The sequence below is a fragment of the Emiliania huxleyi genome (assembly GCF_000372725.1).
Source record: "Emiliania huxleyi CCMP1516 unplaced genomic scaffold EMIHUscaffold_92, whole genome shotgun sequence".
Classification (NCBI taxonomy): Eukaryota; Haptophyta; order Isochrysidales; family Noelaerhabdaceae; genus Emiliania; species Emiliania huxleyi.
In genome coordinates, this window is record NW_005195149.1 from 187,687 (window position 1) to 210,779 (window position 23,093).

At 67.9% G+C, this 23,093-nt stretch overlaps 5 protein-coding genes across 5 annotated transcripts in view; 3 read left to right on the plus strand and 2 right to left on the minus strand.

Moving 5' to 3' along the window:
- EMIHUDRAFT_220590 (hypothetical protein) overlaps positions 1 to 1,029 on the minus strand; it is a gene marked incomplete at both ends in the record, with an annotated part of 1,909 nt that extends 880 nt beyond the window's left edge. Inside the window, 2 exons of the mRNA XM_005757198.1 lie at positions 520 to 899; positions 1,021 to 1,029. Of these exons, the coding sequence (XP_005757255.1) occupies positions 520 to 899; positions 1,021 to 1,029 (389 nt within the window). The remainder of the gene's footprint in view (positions 1 to 519; positions 900 to 1,020) is intronic.
- Positions 1,030 to 5,214: 4,185 nt separating this feature from the next.
- Positions 5,215 to 13,401, minus strand: EMIHUDRAFT_107508 (hypothetical protein; the record flags this gene model as incomplete). The annotated part of the gene is made up of 13 exons (XM_005757199.1): positions 5,215 to 5,403; positions 5,484 to 5,694; positions 5,744 to 6,355; positions 6,590 to 6,924; positions 7,000 to 7,225; positions 7,295 to 7,665; positions 7,873 to 7,988; positions 8,059 to 8,870; positions 9,908 to 10,083; positions 10,540 to 12,573; positions 12,627 to 13,020; positions 13,093 to 13,115; positions 13,267 to 13,401. 13 exons carry the CDS (start codon positions 13,399 to 13,401, stop codon positions 5,215 to 5,217), a joined length of 5,634 nt encoding a protein of 1,877 aa, XP_005757256.1.
- An 846-nt stretch (positions 13,402 to 14,247) lies between these two features.
- Positions 14,248 to 14,502, plus strand: EMIHUDRAFT_59327 (hypothetical protein; the record flags this gene model as incomplete). The annotated part of the gene is made up of 1 exon (XM_005757200.1): positions 14,248 to 14,502. A coding segment is annotated over one exon (255 nt), but the record flags the coding sequence as incomplete, so codon positions are not given.
- A 6,171-nt stretch (positions 14,503 to 20,673) lies between these two features.
- On the plus strand, positions 20,674 to 21,384 carry EMIHUDRAFT_53727 (hypothetical protein; the record flags this gene model as incomplete). Its single annotated transcript, XM_005757201.1, has 1 exon — positions 20,674 to 21,384. A coding segment is annotated over one exon (711 nt), but the record flags the coding sequence as incomplete, so codon positions are not given.
- A 147-nt stretch (positions 21,385 to 21,531) lies between these two features.
- EMIHUDRAFT_312491 (hypothetical protein) lies at positions 21,532 to 21,945 on the plus strand (the record flags this gene model as incomplete). The annotated part of the gene is made up of 1 exon (XM_005757202.1): positions 21,532 to 21,945. One exon carries the CDS (start codon positions 21,532 to 21,534, stop codon positions 21,943 to 21,945), a length of 414 nt encoding a protein of 137 aa, XP_005757259.1.
- Between the last annotated feature and the right edge of the window lie 1,148 nt (positions 21,946 to 23,093).

A 23,093-nucleotide genomic window follows, 5' to 3' on the forward strand; every position in this document is an offset into this window, starting at 1 on the left:
GTCTTCCCCACCCTACCCTCTGTTGCGCGCGCCGCGCAGCCGCGCTGCGCGCCCCCGCCCCCGCCCCCGCCCCCGCTCCCAAGCGCCCCTTCCCCGGTAGGTGTGCGGAGAAAGTAGAACCAATCGAGAGGTGGCAGAAACCGCCGTGTGTGACACATATTGCGGCACGTGAGAGTGAGACAGAGCCCCGGCAGCGCGGGCCAGCGCGCGCGCGCAGCCAGCCCGCAACAAGGCGTTTCAAACAGCAAACGGGACGGCCTGCGCAGCCTCTAACTATTTTATAGTCACGCTCTCACAGCAGACTGGCTCGGACTGGCACTACAAATGGCACAGCAGGCGACGGCCCCATACGGGTCGTCAAAGAGGCCGGCGTACTCCTCCGGCCGCTCCTCCCCCTCCCAATCCTCCCCGGGCTCTGGCTCCTCCTCCTTCGCCCGCGCCCTCGCCCCCCGCCGGCGGCGATTCCGTGCGGCCGTCGCCCCCGCCCCCTCCCCGCCCCCATCACGGCCGGAGCCGTACCACCCAGCGCGCACGAGGAATGAGGACCGAGCCTCAACCCTGTCCGCCCTCACCGCCCGCACGGCGGCGTCGCACGCCTCAGCCCGCGAAGCGCCAGCAGCATGCGCCGCGGCGTACGCCGCGTCGCCTACCGCCTGCCTCGCGAGAGACGCGGCGCGCCACTCGTCCTCCAGCGCCGCCGAGCCCCACGCAGGGTCTCCCGCAAACCAGTCCACGCCCTCCTCCCCCCCGTCCGAGTCGCCATCCGAGCTCAGCTCGCCCTCGCCCTCGCCCTCGCCTCGCGCCTCGCCGCTCCCATCCTGCGGCTGCGCCACGCCCCGCGCCTCGCAGCAGCCCCATCCCCGGCAGAGCCCGCCGCACATGCTATGCGCGGCGTATGCCTAAGTGTGCGGGCCGCGGGTGTGCGGGTGTGCCGGTCGCGGGTGTGCGGGTGTGCGGGTCGCGGTGTGCGGTGGCCTCGTCAAACGAGTTTGTGTGCAGCGACTGCGTGCCACCCATCACCGCGGCCATCGCCTAATGAACGCGTAATGAACTAACCAGTGCCGCCCAGTGAATTCGTGCCGCCCATCACCGCGGCCATCGCCTCGACCCTAGACCGACGTGGTCGGGCGCAGCGTGTCGGCGAGCGTGCGGCCCGCGTCCGAAAGCGGGCGGAGAAAGTAGTTGCGCGCGCCGAGCATGTAGGCCTGCATCGCGTTGGGGATGGCGTGCAGCGGCACGTCTTTCCCGGCGCCCGAGAGGGGCGCGTCGGGCGCAATCCAGCGCGCGACGGAGACCGTGCGAAGCTTGAGCGGAGCGTCGTAGTCGCGCTCGATGGGCGTCGTGCGATGGATCTCGCGGCGGTCAAAGATGATGAGGGAGCCCTGCATGGTGGGGCACGGCAGCGTGGCGCGCTTGGTGTGCTCCTTCGCCTCGGCGGAGGCGGGCTCGAAGTTTTGCCCCTGCAGGCCATTCTCCCACGTCTCGTCGCACAGGTCGCGCTGCCGCAGCATCGACATGCCGGGGCCCTCGTCCGAGAACTGCACCCACGTCGAGACGGCGTCCTCCTCGTGGTAGAGCTGCGAGTAGGAGCCGCGGTCCCAGTGGAAGCCGATGCCATCATTGGCGCCGACCACACCCAGGATGAGCTCGTTGAGCATGCGGCAGCCGGGAAGCTGCGGATACTTCTTGGCCGCCGCCTGCTCCGCGGGCGTCTCGTGGCCGAGGCCCATGAAGTACTCGAGCAACCAGCCGTACTTGGCGCGATAGCTGGGCATGTCCTTCATGCGCAGCGACTTGTGCAGGCGCTCCCACTCCTCCGGCGTCATCGTCTCCTTCATCGTCTGCTGCGCGGCCGGCGACACATCCGTCACGTCGCCGCGCTTGAACTTGTGCACCTCGTCCCGCTCGACAGGGTGCACCCACGTCTCGCCCGCCATCGCCTTGTCCTCCTCCTGCGTGCGCTTGCCCTCGCGCGTCACGCCCTTGGGCAGCGTGGCGTTCTCGGCCTTCACCGCCTCGAGGCAGTCCTTGCCGACGTGCTTGAGTGGGCCATGCTGGTACCACTCGCGGATGATCTCCGTGTCGATCCAGTTGCAGTACGGGGGGTAGAGCCAGTCGAAGCGGTGGACGAAGAAGAGGTAGAGGCCTCCGAGCAGCACCGCGCCGAGGACGGCGTAGCACACGACATAGGACTGGTAGGCGACGAGCGTCGCCACCAGCGCCGCCAGGAAGGTGAGCACAGCGCACGCGAGGCCGAGCACCATGTCCACCGGCTCCTTTTGCAGCACTTGGTGTCGCAAATCGGGTCGCCGAAAATGGGTCTCGCCGAAATTCGGGTCGCCGAAAGTTTGTAATCACTGGGGGTGGATGGGCTCGGCCGCTGGCTCTGGAGAATGGAAACGGAGGCACGAAGTTGATGATCTTGGCCGTGCGGTATGGGTGGACGCCGGACAGGAGATGACGCACGCTAGAGCGACACACAGACACACAAACTCACAAGACACTCAGGCTCAGCCAGCTGGGCTCATCCCGAGTGAGCGCACGGCACTTCGCTGCTGCTTAGGGAGAGAGGAGTACGAAAAAAATTGGTTGTGTCCCTGCTCCTCGCTCGCCCGGGCGGAGGGCATGGCCGCGGAGGAGGCGAGTACGCGCTGCCAGGCCTTCCGCAGACAGCCTCTTGGGCAGACTGGGGGTCGGCTTTGCGTGGCGTGGCCCGTGCGCTGCGCTGCGCAAAGCTGCGGGTGCTGGAGGTGCATCTGGTGCTTCCTTCGGGAAGTGCGCACCTCCTGCAGCTGGTGGAAGGCCGTGCCGCCGCTCGCCTGCTCCGTGGACAGGGCGGGGAGGCGGCACCGCAGCGCCGCAGCGTCCGCTGCACGCCGGTGCAGTACTCTGCTGCCTGGTGGGCGGCATGCTGGTGCTGTGCGCGACGTTTTCGAGGCTGCAGTGGCGCTGCACCGCGAGCCACGGCGAGTGGCACGCGGCATGCGCGGCGCCGCGCTTGGCCCGGACAGCGCCAGAGAGTGCCCTCGATGGGCCAGCCTGCGCGGCGCGAGCGCCGCACAAGCTGACGCATCGTCTGCCATTCTCTGGTCGACGGCGGTCAATCTCACGATTGTCGATCAAAACCGGCGGGCTTTGTGACGCCGTTTACGCAATCGTTTTTTGGCTTCGCTTTCTCTTTTGCTTGTTTGTTTTGTTTTCGTTTTTTCTTTTACGAAGCGACGGAGGGGGGGGCGGGCGGGCGCTAACCACGGGCAACTACATGTCGAAGGTTCGAGGTCGACTACTCGCCGCCTGGGTCGTTTGGGGCGCGCGGCTCCGTCGAGGACCGGGCGCGCCCCTTACCCGGCGCGGCGTAGGTCCCACTCTGACGTATAGAGGGGAGGCACGGACAACGGCCCAATTCATCAATTCCACTCATCTTCTGGTGCCTAGCCCCGTGCAGCGGCGGTCCGGCAGGCTGCCCCCAAGGCCTCCTGGGCCGCTGCGGGTTTTGGAGTTATGCTTTGGCACAGCTTCGGCGATGGCGGCCCCTCTCTGGGGCTTGCATAGGCGGGGAGTCTCCCCCGCTGGTCTCCTCATTCCCTTTTTTCTTTTTCTTTTGAGAGCAGGACGCCGGGTTTGTCTTGTATGTGCGTGTCGGGCCGGGGTGTGAGCGAGGGGCAGAAGGGGCGGGGGCGTGCGGGGCAGTGGAGCCCATCGTCAGGCGGCTTGTCGGGGTCCCTGTGCGTGTCGGGCCGGGGTGTGTGCGAGGGGCAGAAGGGGCGGGGGCGTGCAGGGCGGAGGCCAAACGTCGGGCGGCTTGTCGGGGTCCGGAGAATTCGAGGAGGGATCGAGGAGGGGGGAATGGGCGGTCGGCGTCGGAGTAGCAGGCCGCAGGGCGTACGGGGTAGCCGTCACTTTCCTGCCTCACAAGGGCGGGGCTGTCCCGGAAAGTGAGAGACGCCGGGCAGCGTGGCGCATTACTGAACCCTCCCATACGTGTTTGGGCTTCCTCCTTTGCTGTCCCATCTCCTCATCTCTTTCCCGCCTGGGCGGGGCGGTGGGCGGGCGCGCGGTGCGGCGTGGCGTGTGCGTGTGTGCGACTGCAACGAAGGACCGCTCGCAGAGGTCCATTGGGTTCGTTCAACGCAGAGGATCTTTGGTGTTAGTCTGGGTCACCGCCATGGACCCGATTTGGGGCCTCGCGCTACGCGCTCGGCTTCTGTAGGCTTATAGCCCCAAGATCAGCTCAAAATACAAAAATCATTCTTGAGGAGGACTGGGCGACCCTGACCATGCGCGGAGCCTCAAATTCAGGAGACACTGCATCACTAGCTGACGGTCGCCTCCGCCGACGGTGGCGAGAGGGTCGCCCAAGACGGTGACGGCCGATTTGGCCCACAGCTCGTCATGCAGCATGGAGAGCGACTCGGCTTTCGCATAGGACGAAATCACCGCGCCCGGGACCCACAAAATTTCCATCTGCGCCAGCATTCCATAGGCGTCGCGCCGCCCTGGGCACAGAGCGATGGCAGCGCGCAGCTTTTGCGCTGCCTGCTGCATGCGCTCCACGGTCTTATTGGCGCCGGCGGTCATCTGGATTGCCTCGCCGACGAGAAGCTTGTACTTGGAGCTGGTGTCTGGCAGCTTTCCGGCGCGTTTCTGCGCCATGATTTCGCGAGAGCCGGGTAGGTGGAAAGCCGCGTCGCACAACTCTCACTCGGCCTCCCTGGTGCGTCCCCCCCCCCCCCCCGGGGGGGACGGGGGACGCAGCCCGGGCAGGATGAAAGGAAGAAAATAAGAGGCCGGTGCGGTTCGGGCGAGGACATGTACATGTGTATCTCGCGCGACAGAGGTCGTCGCGGCGGGGAATTCTTTTTTGGTTGGGAGGCAAGAATTTTACAACAAAACTCCCTCGCACGACACTGGGCACGGGACTGGCGCGCACTGGCACTAACACAGGTACACCACGGGGCGCAAGAATTTTACAACAAAGCTCCCTCGCACGACACTGGGCACGGGACTGGTGCGCACTGGCACTAACACAGACAGGTACACCGGACGCAAGAAACAAGGTTCGTCACTCACAAGTTCCGGAGGGGGAGTGAACTTGCCTCGCATGACCATGAGCACCGGGGCAATGTATCAATCAGTCAATCAGTGCCACCTCTCTCTCACTTAACCTCTCATGGAAAAGACTATGACTTCTAGGACATCTCGAGACGTCACCGCTCAAGCGATGAAGTGGCGGACGTGCCGCTGAATGACGTGTGCTGCGTGCCTCAGCTGCTCCTCCATCTCCAAAGGCTCAAGCTCGAACGGCATTCGAGGGCCTGCAACACCAAAGATGGAGCTCGCCTGGTCGGAGAAGATGCGGCGCACCACCTGGTTGAACGACTCGTACTTGCCGAACCCAGCCGCCTGCCACGCCACGGGGGGAGGGGCGTCGGAGTAGCACGGCGCGCGTGGGCGAGGCTCAGGCTGGCGCTGCGGGCACGCACGATGCAGCCGAGCAGCTTCTGCGTGTCCCGCTCCTGCGAGCAGCGCGCCCGCTCCACGCTGAACCGCCCGAGCTCGCGCTGCAGCGCTGTTGTCGCGTCCGCCGCCGCCTCGTCCGCCTCGTTGCTGGCCTCGACGACGGGCAACACGGTCACACGGTCGATGTCGCCTCCATTCTTGAGGAAGCAGAAGAGCTCGACCACGCACCACAACCTAGTCGACGACGAGAGTAAGTGTGAAGCGGAGCACATCTCTTTCTCACGGCCTCTTCCGCGCGCGCCTGTTCGCGTAGGTCGGCCCCGCCAGGATGAGGAAGCGCTGGCAGCCGCTGACGAGGAGCGGCAGCAGCTCGAGCGCGCCCGCGTCCTCGGGGGCGACGCACGCGGCGTCCAGCCAGAGCAGCGGCGCCGTGCCCCGCTTCGCCGTGTCGCTCACCGCCCACTGCTGAAGCGCCGCCCACTTGCCCTCGCGGCTGTCGTGCCAGGAGTGGCTCACAAAGACCGAATGCTCAGCTCCCAGGCTGGCGGCCACCGCACGCTCTCGCAACGCGACGCCCGCGCCGCCCGCCACGCCCCCGCCCGGCAGCTCATCCGCACCTCTAAGCTGGTCAAAGGGCAGCAGGCGGAAGGCCGCCTGCGCGCGCGCCAGCGCCTTCTCGCCGCCGCCGGAGAGAGCCGCCAGCGCCGCCAGCTGCGCGTCGTCGCCTCCGCCGGAGGCGCCGAGGCGGGCGAGGCGGGCTTGCAAGTAGCGGCGGGCGGAGGGGCGGAGAGCGAGGGCGGTGAGGAGGATGGCGGCGCCAGAGAGATAGAACGGCCAGGACGAATCGGCCGCAGCAATGCTCACGGCGAACGCTCCTAGCACTCCACCCCACAGCCTCAAAACCAGCCAAAGGCGGCTCAAGCAGGCGGGGGCAGTCATCGCCCGGGGGCCGACGCGGGTGGAGCAGCACGGCAGCAAGCCGGCGAGAAAGGCGTCGCGCCAGGCAGGGAGAAAGGCAGCGGTGGCTAGGGAGGAGGTCATGGCTAGGAGGCTGTTTCCCGCCGAGTCCCCCTAGAGCCTAGCCGTAGTCAACGGGTGCAGCCCCCACCCCGCCAACAACCAGTATAACCATCCGAGAAGCAGCAGCAGAAGCACCAAATAGACGGAGAGCCCGCGGACAAGGTCCTCGTCCGTGGGCAGCACGGCGAGGAGCATCAAGAGTAATCCCCAGACGAAAGCTGACCCCATGATGCTGATGATGGTGGGAGCAATCAAGCTGTTTAGGAGAGTCCCGACGACGAGGACGGCGAGTGACGCCAACCAGACGGCCAGCCCCCCGCCAAAGGCGACGAGGCGGACGCGCCTCTTGCGCCTGTCCGCGGCGGCGCGCTGCTCCCGCATCCGCTGCCGAGCGCGCTCCTCGAACACGACCGACGTGTAATAGCTGACGTACATATCCACCACCTGCGGCGGCGGCGGCGGTGGCGGTGAGGCGGGCAAGCCCACCGTGGTTCAATGGGGCATCATCGCACGCGCCACCTTGTCCTGGTCGCCCTTGCCGGTGAAGGCGATGACCCGCTCCTCGCTCCCTTCCACCGTCTCCTCAAACTGAGCCCTGAACGCGTCGGGCGCGGGCGCGCTCGTAAGGGTCACAGGCTGCTCGTCCAGCACGTCGATCATCTTGGGCGCGTGCCCCGCGCTGCCCAGCCCGAGCTCGCTTTGCGTGCCGAGGATGATCTTCGCGAAGTTGCTCTCACCGTGGCACCTGTGCGCCGCGAGTGAGGTCAGAAGGAGCGAGAGCCACAAGTACCTGCGAGAGACGCGGCCGACGCACCAGCCGCGCTGCTCGTACGGCCGCATGTTGTACAGCATGCCGATGCCCTTGCACAGCTGCTCTGCGCCAGCCGCCACGGCGGCAAGCGCCGCTTCGCGCGTGGTGAATCGAACGATCGCAGGAGCTATGTCCAGCTCGTACGTCTCGATCGCACCAAAGCTGCCAAGCGCCGCGAGGATCGCCTGCTCGCCGATGCCCTTCTTCAAGTCGAAGAGGCAGACGGAGCGCTTGCCCCACTCTGGCGGCTCTGGGATGTTGGTCAGCCGCAGCACTGTCACGCAACGGGGGCTCGCGTACAGCCCCGCCATCACCGCGAGCGACGCGGCAAAGATCTTGGCCTCCTCGTCGGTGCGCACGCCAGCAGCATCCTTCTGCGGACGCCGGCAGCAGTGCGAGTCACTCAACCGCCGCGCCCTCAGCGTTTGGATGTGTGCAGAGCTGGCACGGGGGAGGGGAGGGCGGCAGCGGGGAGGGCTGAGTGCGTAGGGGAGGGAGGGGGGGGGGGGGGGGGCTCGGCGGCGGGGGCAAAGCGCCGGCGGGAAGGGCGGCGGCGGGCGGGGAAGGCGGCATGCCTGGACCAAGCTCGCTTGGTCCCAGAAGAGCGCGACGAAATCATGCCCAGTGGGCGAGTTCAGGAAGGACACGATGTGCTGCAGGTTCTCGCCGCTTGGGTCGGGGTGGTGTGGCGTGGACCCTATCGTGCAGTATGCGAGAGGCTGAGACGCTCCACACAGGGGGGGGGGGGGTTGCAGGGCGGGGCGCACAGCCGTAGGTGAGCGCACACGCGCTGCGGTCCTGCCGAGCAAAGAGCGCGGCCGCCTCCTTGGGCGGAAACAGCGCCTCTGGTGGCAGGTCCTGCCGGCGCGGCAGCACGTAGCCGGGTGGGCGCGAGCGCAGCCAGCTGCAGCGGAGCAGCATGACGTCGCAAGAAAGGAGCGAGGCGTGCACCCGCTGGTCGTGCGGACCAAGCCCCGCGTCGCTCTGCACCATCTCTAGGCCCGCACCCGCAGACTGCTCGTGCTTTCGCCGCACGTCTCGGAAAAGGCAGACCAGCGCCCAGACCAGGCTGAGCCCGGACACGGCAGAGCAGAGAGCAAGCGCCATGTAGTGCAGGACGGGGGCCGCAGCGCGAAGGGACTTGTCCCGCTCGCGCTCCACCTCCGCGAAGGCCATGTACTCTGGGGAGGGGTTGGCGCCAGACTTGCAGAGGCAGGGGAACTCAAGGTAGCAATGGCCGTCGTGCCACAACCCATCGATCATAAGGGCGCACTCTTCTGCGCCGCGATAATTGTTTGGCTCAAACTTGTCCCAATTGACAAAGTTTGCCGTCTCGCCGGACTGGCAAACGTCCCAGCCGCCGCCGGGCTCCGCTTCGGCGGGCCGCTGGTAGTTGCCGATCCAGAACCAAGTCACGCCCGCATCGGCGGCGAGGCGCGCCACGTACTCGTTTTCCTCCGAGCTTTGCACGCATGCGAGAGTGGCGTTTGGTCCGCACAGGTCCGCGCAGCCCCAGTGCGTGGACGGCTCGGCGGTGAGGTGGTACGAGCCAAAGGCAGCTAACATGCAAGCCTTTGACCTTGTCTTAGGTGTGAGCCGCCAAAGCGTGTCGCAATGTGACCTTCATTTTCTTTTTTCTTTTTTCTTTTTTGAGAGCGCCGTCTGAGTATCATCTGTCCCGCGTCCACCCATACCGCGCTGGTGTCCAGTCCGAGCCTGACTGTTGTTCATCTTTCTACCTACCTACCTACTCTGAGTGCAGCCCGGCCTCGGCAGGATATGCACCGGCGGCACTCGTTTGGGTTCTCTGTTTTCCTTCTTTGCCCCTCTATCGCTCACCGGCGCGAACAAAAACCAAATCTCTCTCTCTGCGCCCACAAGTGCCTAAAGGAGGCGAGAGACGCGGCCCACGCACCAGCCACGCCCCTCGATACACAAATTAAAAATAATTTACCATGAAAGCGCACGCAACGCATCGACTCTTTCCTCGGCCGTACGTTAGCTCGACAAGAACCACGGCTCATGAGCACCTCGATCAGGACTGGTACGCAGTATGGTCAGAAGACCGGGCACTAAGTAACACTAAGTTGTCGTTGCAGCGCCTAAAGAAGGTGGACGAGGGGATTGATCCGTGACGTCACCAGCGGCGCCACCTCCTCCCAAACATCTGTGGTCGGGTCGAATCGCACGACCGTGTTGAGCAGAAAGAATTTCACAACAAAAGGCTCTCGCACACGCACGATTCACACGACAGACAAGGCGCAGACGACGGCTTCCTTAGAAGCCATCGTCCTGAGAGGCGTGATGGCTGAGAGGGAGCGCCGATGTGGGTGAGGAGTGATTCTGAGATCACCAGATCAGGTTAGTCGTTTCCCCTTTCGAGGCAGACATTTCAGATACGAGATAGCGAATCCCCGGCCGCATCTGCCCGCTCGAAGCGGGGTCCCCGCCCCGGGCGCCCGCTCGAAGCTGGGGGCGCCCGCGAGCCCCCGCTCGAACGAGCTGGGGGGGCGCCCGAGCTCGAAGCGGCCCCGGCTGCCTGCGAGCGTGCTGCGGCCCTCTGCCGCCCTCAATGCTGTGCCGCTGACGTTCACGAGAGCTAGTCGTCGGTTCGACAATTCGAGTGAACTCCTCCAAAGGTCAACGTGGACGCCGAGGTCGCGCTGCGCATGCTCGGAGAGGTCGCGCACGAAGCTGACGCGCGCCGACGTCTTGATGGCCAGGATCTGCCCCTGCAGCTCGCTCGACACAAAGCGCGAAGGCGGGGGACCCATCGTGATGTGCTCCCGCTCCTGCAGTGGAGTGCACGCCGGTGACACAGTCTAACGCGGAACGGGGCGCAGCCGTCCATGTGTCCTCCAGAGCCCGCATCTAGATACGCACTTTGGGAACGTCAGGTCCCGTCGCGGCAAAAGAGGAGCAGGCCGGTCGTGTCAGCGTCGAGGCGCCCGACGGGATGGAGCGGAGGCGGCGGGTAGTCAAAGCCGTCCACGAGCGGACATTTATCCCACGGCACTTGAACTTTCCGCCGCTCTTGCCGACCACGACCTCGTACTCGCCCGTCTCTCGGGCTTCTCGAGCCCGTCTCTCGGGCTTCTCGAGCTCACTGATCCACGTCCCTGCGCATCAGCCGATCCAACAGGTGCGGGCAAAAGAAAGCGGGTCCCCGCCCATGCGGTCTCTGTGTACGGTGCGCGGCTTCATCCACCGCGGGCAGCGCCGCAGACGATGGTGGCGCCGTCGCTCACATTTGCCACAAGCAACGCCTGCGCATCTGCACCCGCTGCGCGTCGCGACGGCTCGCGCGCCGCCCACGCGCGCAACGCCTCCTCCTGCGCCGCGCGCTCGACCGCCGCCTCGGTGCCCGCAAGCGGCGCGTGGCAGACAAACGTGCCTTTGGCCGTGTGCGGCGTGCGCCCCATCCCACCAAAGCACCACGGCGCGTCGAGCGACTTGTGCGGCGGCATCACGCCGCGGCGCGCCGCCATGAGCTCGAGCACCATCCGGTCGAGGTTGGAAGTGTACTTGCCGACGAAGCCGTCCGCGCCGGCGAGCGTGAGCACGTCGAGCAAGACGGCCTCGAAGTCACTCCACGGGTCTAGCCGTCCGCCGGCCCACTCGGCCTCGATGCGCACCTTGGCTGCCGCGTGCTGCCAGGAGTCGCGCGCCGCGCTCCCCGTCGCGAGCAGGCCGTGCACGCGCAAGCGCGGAGCCGCGCCCCGGCCGCCGAACTTCTCCGCGCGCCCTTCTTCCGCCCGCGCCTCCGTCTGCACCTCAGCCCGCGTCGCTTCGGCGCGCCAGCCCGCGCGTGGCAGCGCCCCCTCGAGCTCGGCCAGCGCGGCGGCGGAGTCGGTGGCCACCACGAGCGAGCGAAAGCCGTGCGCCCGCTGCATCTCCACCGCGGCCGCGGCGTACACGGTTCCGTTGGCGCAGACGCGCCCGGAGCGCCGCCCGTCGCGGCACGAGTCGCCGCGGCGGAGGTGCATTGCGAGCCACGGGCGCGGCGCCGCGCGCAGGCCCACGCGCGCGGCCGTGCGCTCGAGACGATGCGCGAGCCACGGCGTCGGGCGCAGCAGCCGCTCGACTGCGCGCGCCACCGCCCAGAACTCGCCACGGAGCACGCCGCGCGCGTCCGCCTCGTGACGCGCAGCATCCGGCGCCGGCGGGCTCGTGCTCACAACCGCCGGCGGGCTCAGCGGGCCGACAGCTGCGGAGGAGACTTTGCCGTGCACGCGCTCCCGCCTCCTTCGCGGGGATGTCGTGCAGGGCGGCTCCGGCGAGGACGTGTTGGGGCTCGTCGGCGAGTGCTCAAGAAAGCAGTCGAGGTGCCGCCCCCGGCAGCGGTGCGAACAGTTGAAGCCCGCCCGCTCCTCCGCGTGCTGGTGGCTCGTGTTGAGCACGCCGCTTGCAGCGCTCGGCCGCCACTTCTGCAGCACCATCCTCCGCCATGCCGCGTCGCCGCGCATCGCCGCGTGCAGCAGCAGTGGACGCGCGACGCGGCCCTCGAGGGCAAAGGCCGCCTGCCGCTGCACGATCGAGTGCAGGTATCCGCCATAGCCCCAAGAGGCGCCCTGCAGTGCCGCCGCGCAGGACGAGGTCGTGGTGGCGGCCGACGAGCGCAGCGGCGAGGCTGCGTTCAGGTTCGGCTCGCGCTGGTCGACGACAACACCGGACTCCGTTGCGCTCGCGCTGGTGTGGCTGTGGGCTGCAGCGAGGCGGGGAAGGGCGTGGCGAAGGGTGCCATTGACCGGTGCGCACCGCAGCGTCGGTTCCTCCCTCACCCTGCCCCTCACCGTCCTCCCAAACGTGCCAACGGCGGGGCAGCGGCAAGGGAGCGAGTGCGCGAAGCCCCGCCGCAACTCCACGACGGCAGGGCACGCGCCGATCGGCGCGGGCGCCTGCGCCGCCGGCGCATGCATGCAGCCGGGAGCGGTACATACCACCTCTGCATACGGCCGGCTGCTACTCCACGAGACGTCGCGGAACTGGACCTGGACGGTGTCGAGGTTGAGGTCGGCGCCAAGCATCGGGAAGTGCTCCCCCCGCCGCGGCGCCCGGCGCCACTGCACCTCGCGCGCGGTGTGGTTGATGAGAGCATCCGCCCGCCACCGCCTCTCCAGCGAGCTGTTTGGGCGGAGCCGGTGAAAGATGGTGTGTGTTCGGCCAGCGTTGAGCCAGATGCCGCTCCCCGCCGCCTTGTAAAACCAGACGCCGTACTCGTTGGCACCCTCGAGCCAGCGCCCGCGGTTCTGCCAGTACCCGCGGTCGTCGGTCCTGATCACCTTGGGCGGGTCGGGGAGAGACTTGGCCGAGACTTGGCCGAGGTTCTCTCGACCGGGCCGCGGCCGAGGTATAGCCCGATCGCCTCGAGCCACTCCCCGTCGACGTACGCCTCGTGCCCCAGCAGGTGTCTCGTACGCGCGATCGCCGTCGACTCCGACGCCGCCGCCGCGCCGTGACCGAACGGGTAGGCAAAGATTGCGGTGCCGCGCGTGCCGCCGTCTAGATTCGGCAGAGGCACCCAGCTCAGCCACCCCAGACTGTGACTCCTCCGGCGAGTCGTGTTGTGAGCGTTCGAGGTCCAGCGCGCGCACTGCGCGGCGGGACAAAGCGGCCGGGGCAGGCTTCTCGAACTCAAGACGTCGCCGTGGTCGTTCCACCTGCACGGCGACATCGGCCACTCGACGTCCGGAGGCCATGCGTGGTCGTTGGCATAGAAGAAGTTGAGCCTGCAGAGGTGAGCCAAGAGTAGCCGAGATCCGGGCGGAAGTGTTACGGCCAGTGTGTGGAAGCAGCTCCACCTTGACAGGTCAAACGGGAGCGCCTGCGAGGGACACTGGAGCAGACGGTGGTGGCGATGAAGTGCGAGCGCCGCTGCTGGACTCAGCAGAGGAGACGGCGGCAATCAGCGGTACTGCTAGTGAGAGCGGAGTAGTCGAAGTGCTAGGAAGCTACAGGCGGACAGTGGGCGTCACCGGCGGTCCCGCGTAAACGTGAGAGAGGTAGGCGAACCAAACGCTGCTCTCGTCAACAACGGTGTCGGGTCGCAGCGTCAGGAAGCTGTGCACCTCGGTTGTGTTGCACAGTGAGAAGCAGTGGCATGCGGCCATGAACACGTTAACACACACCTCAGGCTAACAGCGCGGCCGTGTGCATGGAGCAGTGGGCGCAAACTTATCTCGAAGACTCCGTGTGTGCCGGGGGGGGCGGGGGGGGCGTCGTGCCCCCGACTTCATTTTAAAAAATGAGTGCGGCAGCGACCTCAGCTGTCGGTTACTCCACCTCTCACAGAGTGACCAACAGCACTTCCAACAGCCTCATTCTACCCCTCAGCCACATCGTAAACAACACAGCGTTCCACGGAGTTTTCCCGGGAAAATAGAGAGGAAAAGAGAGGTAGAAAAAAAGGAAAGGAAAACAGACGGGGTGCGAGAGGAAAACCTGGTACAGCCTAAGCGATGGAGGAGGCGATGGAGGAGGCGAAGGAGGAGGCGAAGGAGGAGGCGAAGGAGAAGGCGCAGGAAGGATGCGAAACCACCGCTCGTTATACTCGTTTATTCACGAGACAACCCCCGGGAACCGTGGGCTCTAGGTTCCCTAGGTAGGTAGGTAGGTAGAAAGGTGAAGAACAGCCAGGCTCGGACTGGACACCTAGTGAGTGGCCCCGGCGTGCTGTGAACAGCATCCTGATCCCCGGCGCTCACGCTTGGATGCAGGCGAGCGGGATCGTCGAGCTGATCCCGGCCATGACGTTAGCAAAATCACTCGCTCTTACGCTGTTAACGGCGGCTTGCTCTTCCTCGGCGCCGCCCCTCTTCCCGCTCACGCTTCTCCTGCTGGCGGATCGCTGCGAGGCGGCGGGCACGATCTGCGACAACAACGTGCCATGCTCTTCTGGATGCCCTACCGGCGAGTATGGCACATCGCTGTGCGACGGCACCTTCACGGGCACCGGGGTGGAGCTGGACAACCAAGAGCTGTCGGGCACCATCCCTCCGCAGCTGGGCATATTTTGGCAGCTGCAGGAACTTTACCTGGACGGCAACGCCATCTCGGGCACCATCCCTGCGGATATGGGCAAGCTCTCGCAGCTGCAGAATCTTTACCTGCACGGCAACTCCATCTCGGGCACCATCCCTGAGACGGACAAGTGGTGCCCGCAGCTGAAGGAAATTTACCTGTACAACAATGACATCTCCGGAACGGTGCCGAAGCAGCTCACCGACCTGAATCTGCACTACTGCAAGCTGGGCGGCACCAACCACTTCGCCTGCCCCCTGCCCGTGGACCTTCCCGATATCTGCATCTTGGACTCGGACTACCCGACGGAGTGCAACTACCCGCCGCCCCAGCCGCCGCCCCCTCCCTCTCCGCCGCCCTCGCCGCCCACGCCCTCGCCGCCCCCTCCCTCGCCGCCCACGCCCTCGCCGCCCCCTCCCTCGCCGCCCCCTCCCTCGCCGCCCCCACCCCGGCCGCCGCCGCTCTCCCCGCCCCCTCCATCGCCGCCCCCACCAAGCCCACCACCGCCCTCGCCGCCACCACCCTGGCCGCCCCCTCCATCGCCGACCCCTCCATCGCTGCCCCCTCCCTCGCCGCCACCACCCTCACCGGACCCTCCGCCGCCGCTGCCGCCGCTGCCGCCACAGCCTTACCCACCGCCGCCGGCGCCTCCCCTGCCCCCAGTGCCACCTTATCCTCCGCCCCTAGACCCGCCGCCCCTACCCCCGCCGCCCCTACCCCCGCCGCCCTCGCCGCCGCCTCCTTCTCCGCCACCGCCGCCTCCAAGCCCTCCAAGCCCTCCGCCACCGTCACCGCCGCCGCCTTCGTCTCCACCGCCATCGCCGCCGCCGCCGTCGCCGCCGCCGTCGCCGCCGCCGCCCTCGCCCCCTCCCCCGTCACCGCCGCCGCCCTCGCCGCCGCCGTTGCTGCCGCCGTCGCCGCCGCCAGACGCGCCCTATGTGGTGTCCATTGTCTCCGCCGGGGCTGCTGGCGTCATCAGCGATCTGTCTGGGTGCGACCCTGGCGCGCCGGGCATCTACCCGCCGAGGCCTGGCGCGCCGGGCATCTGCAGCTTCCGCCGAGGCCTCGCCACTTCGCTGGTGACGGTGGCCGCTTTGCTGGCCGCGGCGACCGCGCTCTGCGCTTGCATCTTCCTGCCGCGCTACCGCCGGCGGCGCGAGAGCAGGGCGCGCGCACAAGCCTGTAGATGGGCACTACACACTGATGTTTCGACGAGAGCGCTCTCGAGAGGAGGACGCATTCAGCCGGTCCGTCCATTGTAGCCCTTGTATTCGTGCGGTGCTCCCCGATCACACGGCGCGGTATGCACACCGCAGTCATGCCCTCCCCCCCCCCTGACCCTCGCGTATTCATGGCGCGTACTGTATATAGGCGCACAATCGGCTTGTGGAGGACGACAGGGAGGCGGCCTTGCAGGCGGTCGAGAAATATACTGACAGCGTCGACGCACCGCGTCAGGCGGTGAGTCGGTCGCGGCGGAAGACGGCGAGCAGGGGCCGGGGGCGAGGGGCGGCGCTCGGCAGTACGGGGAGCGTTGCGGCGCCGAGAGCGAGGCCGGCCTCCGGGCCGACGGTGCCTCCGGGCGGCGAGTCGGCCGACGTCGAGGAGGAGGAGGAGTGGGAGGAGGAGGAGGAGGGGAAGGGGGAGAAGAGACCTCTCTCCCCCGTGCCACCGGTGCCGCAAGAGAGCCGGATTCGGCGGATGGCGAACGTGTTGTTTGTATGGGTGCAGCGTTCCCCGGCCGGACGCCCGATGCTGACGTGGTAGAGGCGGCGAGCGGCGTGTGTCTCTCTCTCCCTCTCCGGTGTCTCTTTGCGCCCGGGCGCGTGGTCTAATGAGTGAACGTGACGGACCTGTGGGCGGGGGGCACGTGTTCCGTGCAACACATAGGTCTGTGGTGCGAAATCATGTGCAGATAGGCCACAGCCTCAGGGTACCCTATGACCAGCCCACCACACAGCACACACCACAGCGCGAGTTCTTGAAAGGGTAGGGAGCAACGAAGGGAGCCGAGCATGGGAGCCGAGCATGTGCACAGTCTCCCCGGCCCCCTGGTAAAAAGTGTGGCGCTGCTGCTTGGAAGCCTGAAGCCTCGCTGTTGTCGCGCTCTCCGGTCCCACAGTCGGCCCACCATTCGAGTTCTTGAATGGTGCAACCTTGAATGGTGCAACGAAGGAAGCCGAGAATGTTTGTTCCCATCCCTGGTAAAAAGTGTGCATGGAGCTCATGCTGTAGTTGCTGAGGGCAGGGCAGCCGGGAGGGAAGGTCACGTTCTTTGAGCGCGGTGCCTTGCGCCACCAGTCGTGGTCGTTTGTGAGGCGGAGCTTGGACGCGGTGGCCAGCTCTCCTGTGCCATCTTTCTTCTCCGCTGCTGGCCACGCCTCAGTTACGACAGGGTCCCAGGGATTCCCCTCTCGTATAGGACGGGTTGCACCCGGCAGCACGGCGGCAGGCGCGGGCCTCCTACTGGTTGCGCTCTCCTAGTTCTCCTGCTCCTGACAAAAGGGACAGCGACCAGGTTCGCAGCACGGCGGACTCCCTATTCCACTGGCGATCTCTCTCGACTAGCGACCTTCCTCCCACCTCCGGCTTCTCACTGGCAGTCGCTCGCTACCACGGGCACACTGTCAGGGGCGGCCGAGGCACACGCCGAGGGTGGCAGGGGCGGCTACCACCCCCTTCCACCTTCGCTGTCCCATCTCCTCATATCCTTCCCACCTAGGCGGGGCGGTGGGGAGGCGGCGGGCGCGGGGTGCGGGGTGCGGTGCGGTGCGTGCAATCGTGTGGTACGTACCTTCGCTTGTTTCGAAGTGTAGCTGAAAAAATAAGTAAAATCAAACTTTTACGTTCAGCGCCGACTTTCGCTTTCCGCCGTCAGGCTCGTCGTCCCAGCTGCCCTGCGGCCTCTGCGCTGTCGAGCGAGAGCAGCTTGGCAGGCCGACGAGACAGCGGCTGGTCAGGCACGCCTCGCCCGCTCGCAAGCCACCAGACCCATCCTGAACGGCTCTGCGCATTGCGCCGGTGGCGTCATGCCCCTACCCACCAAAGCACTTGGAGCACTTGGAGTGCAGTCGGCAACCTCACATCCAGGGCCGGGGAGCTAAGAAGCGCACCCAGCGAGCCGGATGATCGGCATCGGGCTACGGGCTAGAGAGCCCTGACCCCTAGCTAGGGGGGGGGCGCAAAGAGCCGACTTGTCTCGCCCGGCCGCGCCTTTTGCTTGTCAGGAGCAGGAGAGCCCACCTGTCCCCCTGATCGTCCTTCCAAAATCCTGCTCGTGCAGGTGTGGACCCTGTCCTCCTCCCCTATCCCTCGTCTGGGTTGTCTGTTTTCTTTCTTACTCACTGTGACTCCACCACTGCACGAAATGTTGCGATCGGTCCTCGGGTGGAACGCCGCGAAGCGGCGGTACGTCGCGGGGCGCGAAAGTGATGCTGATGGTGGCGCTGCTCTGTTCTTAACTTTGTTTTCTGTTCCGCACAAAATGCAAAGCCAGTTTTTGCAAAAATGAGAAAAACCGCTGGCCCCCCTACCCCCCAGGGCGCCGGAACCCAAACGATGGCGAGTGCACGCGAGCGGGGGCGTTGCGATGGAGCTTGGCAGTAGCGCAGGATCCCTGAGCCGCTCCGACGCGGCCGTGATAGCGGCGGAGCGTGGTGAGGAGAAGGCGGTGCTGGCGTGGCTCGACAGCGGCGGGCGGGTCAACGCGACGTACGAGAGAGACGGCGTGAGCGGCCTCACGCTGCTGATCGGCGCCGCCTTGTACGGCCACGAGCGGGTGGTCGACTTGCTGCTGCAGCACGGCGCGAAGATCGACCTGCAGAGCAACAACGGCGCCACCGCGCTGATGGCGGCCGCCCAGGAAGGCCGCGAGCGGGTGGTCGACTTGCTGATGCGGCGTGGGGCGGAGGTCGACCAGCAGAACAGCGGCGGTTGGACCGCGTTGATGGGCGCCGCCCTCTTCAACCGCCCCGCCGTCGTGCGGCGCTTGCTTCGGGCGGGCGCAGACGCGGCGGCGCGCACTGCTGACGGCAAGACGGCGCTGCAGCTGGCCAAGGAGAACGGCTACGCCGAGTGCATCAAGGTCTTAGCTGAGGCGGAGGCGGCTGCAGACGGCCGGGCAGGGGCGGGCGGCGCTTCCTCGGGCGCGGCAGCGGTAGCGGTGGACGCGCCGCTGCTCGGACAGCGAGTCGTACTCGGCGGGCTCTCTTCCCGCCCCGAGCTGAACGGGCAGCGGGGCGAGGCTCAGAGCTTCGAGGGCGGGCGGTACGCTGTGGCGCTCGAGGGCGGCGGCGAGAGCGTGCGGGTGCGGCCGGGTAATCTGTCGCCAGCGGCGGCGGAGCGGGCGTCGAGCGGTGCCGCGGCAGCCCCCGATGCGGTCGTGGTAGCAGCGGAGCGAGGCGAGGAGGCGGTGATACTGGAGTGGCTTGAGGGCGGCCTTCGGGTCAACGCGACGTACGAGAGAGACGGCGTGAGCGGCCTCACGCTGCTGATGGGCGCCGCCGGCTACGGCCACGAGCGGGTGGTCGAGCTGTTGCTGCAGCACGGGGCGGAGATCAACTTGCAGAACAGCGACGGCTTCACCGCGCTGATGGCCACCGCCGGCCAAGGCCACGAGCGGGTGGTCGACTTGCTGCTGCGGCACGGCGCGGAGGTCAACCTGCAGAGTAGCAACGGCTTCACCGCGCTGATGGCCGCCGCCGACCAAGGCCAGCCCGCCGTCGTTCGGCGCTTGCTGCGGGCGGGCGCAAACGCGGCGGCGCGCACTGCGAACGGCATGACGGCGCGTCAGTGGGCCAAGGAGCAGGGCCACGCCGAGTGCGTCGAGGCCTTCAAGAAGCACGTCCAGGAGGTGGTGGCGGGACGGCCCACGGCGACGGCAGCCGGCGGCGCAGGCGCAGGCGGCGCTTCCTCGGCTGGATCGAGAGCCGCGAAGACGCTATCTCCAGCGGTGGCGGCGGGGCGGGCATCGAGCGGTGGCGTGAGAGCCTCCGATGAGGTCGTGGCAGCGGCGGAGCGAGGCGAGGAGGAGGCGGTGCTGGCGTGGCTTGACGCTGGCTGGCGGGCCGACGCGACGTACGAGAGAGGGGAGGTGAGCGGCCTCACGCTGCTGATGGGCGCCGCCGTGTTCGGCCACGAGCGGGTGGTCGAGCTGCTGCTGCAGCACGGCGCTGAGGACAACCTGCAGGACAGCGACGGCGACACCGCGCTGATGGCCGCCGCCCAGTGGGGCCACGAGCGGGTGGTCGAGCTGCTGCTTCGGCACGGCGCTGAGGTCAACCTGCAGAACAGCATCGGCGTCACCGCGCTGCTGCTCGCCGCCGACCAAGGCCACGAGCGGGTGGTCGACTTGCTGATCCGGCGGCGCGGAGGTCAACCTGCAGAGGAGCGACGGCGGCAACGCGCTGATGGCCGCCGCCATATTCAACCGCCCCGCCGTCATGCGGCGCTTGCTGCAGGCGGGCGCAGACGCGGCGCCTACTGGTGACGGCAAGACGGCGCTTCAATGGGCCAAGGAGATGGGCCACGCCGAGTGCGTGCGCGCCCTCGAGGAGCACTCGTCGACCGCAACAGAAGCAGAGGGGGAGACGGCGGTGGCAGAATCAGCCGAACAGGCCGCGGCGGCCGCACGCGAGGCGGCAGCGGCAGCGGAGGCGGCGGAGGCGCGCGATGCAGCCGAGGCTACGCTGCGCGAGGCGGTTGAGGCGTGCGAGCGAGGCGACGCCGATCTCGAGGCGCTCAGGGCGGCGATCAATGCGAACACCGCCCAGGCCGGCGACGGTTCGGAGGCGCTGCGGGCGGCGCGGCGGCTGCGCGACGAGCTGGCGGAGCGAAAGACCCGCGAGGCCAGGGCGCTGAAGCGGCAGCGGCAGAAGGAGGAGAAGGCGGCGGCGAGGCAGGCGGAGGCGGCGGCGCGGGCGGCGGAGGAGGAGGCGCGGGCGGCGGAGGAGGCGCGGGCGGCTGAGGCAGCTGCGGCGGCGCGGGCGGCGCGGGCATCGGAGGAGGCGGAGGAGGCGGCGCGGGCGGCGGAGGAGGCGGAGGCGGCGTCGCGGGCAAGGGAGGAGGCGGAGGCGAGGGCAAGGGAGGAGGCAGAGGCGAGGGCAAGGGAGGAGGCGGCAAGAGAGAGGGCGGCGGCGGAGGCGGAGGCGGAGGCGGCGGCTGTGGAGGCGGCCGTGGCGGCCGTGGCGGCGGCGGAGGCTCAAGAGGCGGCGGCAGCGGAGGCGACGGCTGAGGCGGCGGCAGCGGAGGCGACGGCTGAGGCGGCGGCAGCGGAGGCGGCGGCGGCGGCAGCGGCGGCAGCGGCGGCGGCGGCGAGTGTCGCCGCCCTCGCCGCCGCCGCCGCGCCGCCCACCGCCGTCCCTCTCGACGAGCTCATCGCGGCGACCGACGGCTTTGCCGAGGCGCGCAAGGTGGGCGAGGGAGGATTCGGGCGCGTCTACCGCTGCGACGCGCTGCCGTCGCTTCCGCGCGTCGCTTGCGGGTTCGCCGTCAAGACGGCGCTGGTCGGTGTCGGCGCCCAAGGCCTCGCCGAGCTGCAGAGCGAGGTGCGCACGCTCAGCGCGGCGTGTCACCGGTCCCTCCTCCCTCTGCTCGGCGTCTGCTTGGCGCCGGCGAGAGCGTGCCTCGTCTACCCCCTCTGCCGCGGCGGCAGCCTCGAGGACCGCCTCTACCGCGCTCCAGCCGCACTGCAGCGGCTCCGCATGCTCGGCTTCGAGACGCCGCCTCCGCCGCTCTCCTCCGCCGCACGGCTCCGCGTGCTGCGCGACGCCGCGAGCGCGTTGCACTACCTGCACACGCGCTCTCCGATGATCCTGCACCGCGACGTCTCGGCTAGCAACATCCTGCTCGACGAGCGCGGCAACGGCTACCTCGCCGACGTGGGCCTCGCGCGCGCGGCAGAGGCGACGGCCGGCAGCAGCCAGCAGGTGTCGCACCTGTCGACGCAGCGTATCTTTGGTAAGCCAGGCTACATGGACCCGATCATCTCGCTGGATGGCCAGGCTTCTCAGTTGACTGACGGTTTTGCGCTCGGCATCACGCTGCTCGTCGCCCTGACCGGCCGCGGCGCTCTTGGCTTGCTCAACGCGTGCGACGATGCGCTGGAGGAGCCCGACACGGCGGAGAGCATCGCGGCGGCCGACGCGGGCTGGTCGGCGGCGCAGGCCGAGGAGCTGACACGGCTCGTGGTCGGGCTGGCGTACGAGCGGAAGAAGAAGCGGATGCCGCTCGCAGATGCGCTGCCGCGGCTGGAGGCGCTAGTCGAAGCGGCGGGGGAGGGGGAGGAGACAGCTGGGGCCGAGGAGCGCCAGTGTGACCTCTGCTGGGACGCGCCGCGCTCGGTCCGCTTTGCGTGCGGCCACGCGCTGTACTGCGAGACATGTGCGCCGCGCGTGCTGGAGCGCGACACTAACTGCCCGGCCTGCCGCCAGCCGGCGCTGCCCATCGCCGCAACTGGGCGGCTGGTGGCGGAGCAGGCGACGTTTGTCCACCAGCCGCCCTCGCGCACCGTGCCCCAGGTTCAGTTCGTGGGCGCCACGGCGGCGGTCGGTAGGCGAGGGGGGAGAGGGGGGCGTGGACGTGGCGGGCGGGGCGGGCGGGGTGGGCGGGGCGCGGGGCGCGGCGGCTCTGCTTAGTGCCTTTACACTTCATCGCAGCGGCAGCCCGCACGCTCACGGAGGGTGCCCGGGTCTGCGTTGCCCGACCCCCCCCTCCGGCTCCTGCACTTGAGTTTGTGCGCGGGAACACAGGGAAGACAAGTTTTCGTCGTGGGGTGTGGGGTGTGGGGTCTCTCGCGTCTCCGTCGAGCCACGACGCACGCGACTCGCGAGCGTGTGTGCGGCGTGGGAGCCCGGGCGTGACTAGAGAGTAGAACGATGTCGGCTGAAGCGCTGCAACTCTTCTTCAGAACATGTCACCCGCATAGCACCGCCGGCGCGGATGTCGCGAGCGCGGCGAGCATCGCCCTCGTGTGCGGGCACTGGCTAGTGGAGTCCGGCTCGCCGGCCAGCCGGGCCCAGAGCGCCCGCAAGTCGGGCAGCTCATCGACGTCCGAGTGCGTCTCGAGGACGGCGCTCGTCAGCCCGGCACGGGTCAGCGCCTGGAGCCGTGCGAGAGGCAGGTGTCGCCCGCCGACCAGCACGTCGGAGAAGCAAAGCCGCTCGGGCAGCGCGAGCAGGGTGTACCCGCCGTCGCTCGCCGGGCAGACGGCGGCGGAGGACGAGGAGAGGACCGGCTGCAGCCTCCAACGGTCCTCCACGCGCCCCTCCTGCAGCAGCGACGCGAACCACGACCGAGCCTCCTCGGTAGGTCAAGAAGCACTCGAAGCCGCCGCCCTGCGATGCCGTCGCCGCCGCAAAGCGCTGGAGCAGGTCGAGCGTCGCCGCACGCACAAAATTGGCGATAATTGCCTGCACGGCGGCGTCGGAGGCGCAAAAAGGCCGCAGCTGCGCCGCGAGCCGCGTCTTGCTCTTGCCAGCGCCGGGGTACTTGGCCAGGAGCACCAGAGCCGTCGCACACACACACACACACGCACACACACACACACACGCACACACACACACACGCACACACACACACACACACACACGCACGCACGCACGCACGCACGCACGCACGCACGCACGCGCGCACGCGCACGCGCACGCACACGCACACGCACACGCACACGCACACGCACACGCACACGCACACGCACACGCACACACACACGCACACGCACACGCACACGCACACGCACGCACACACACACACACACACACACACACACACACACACACACACA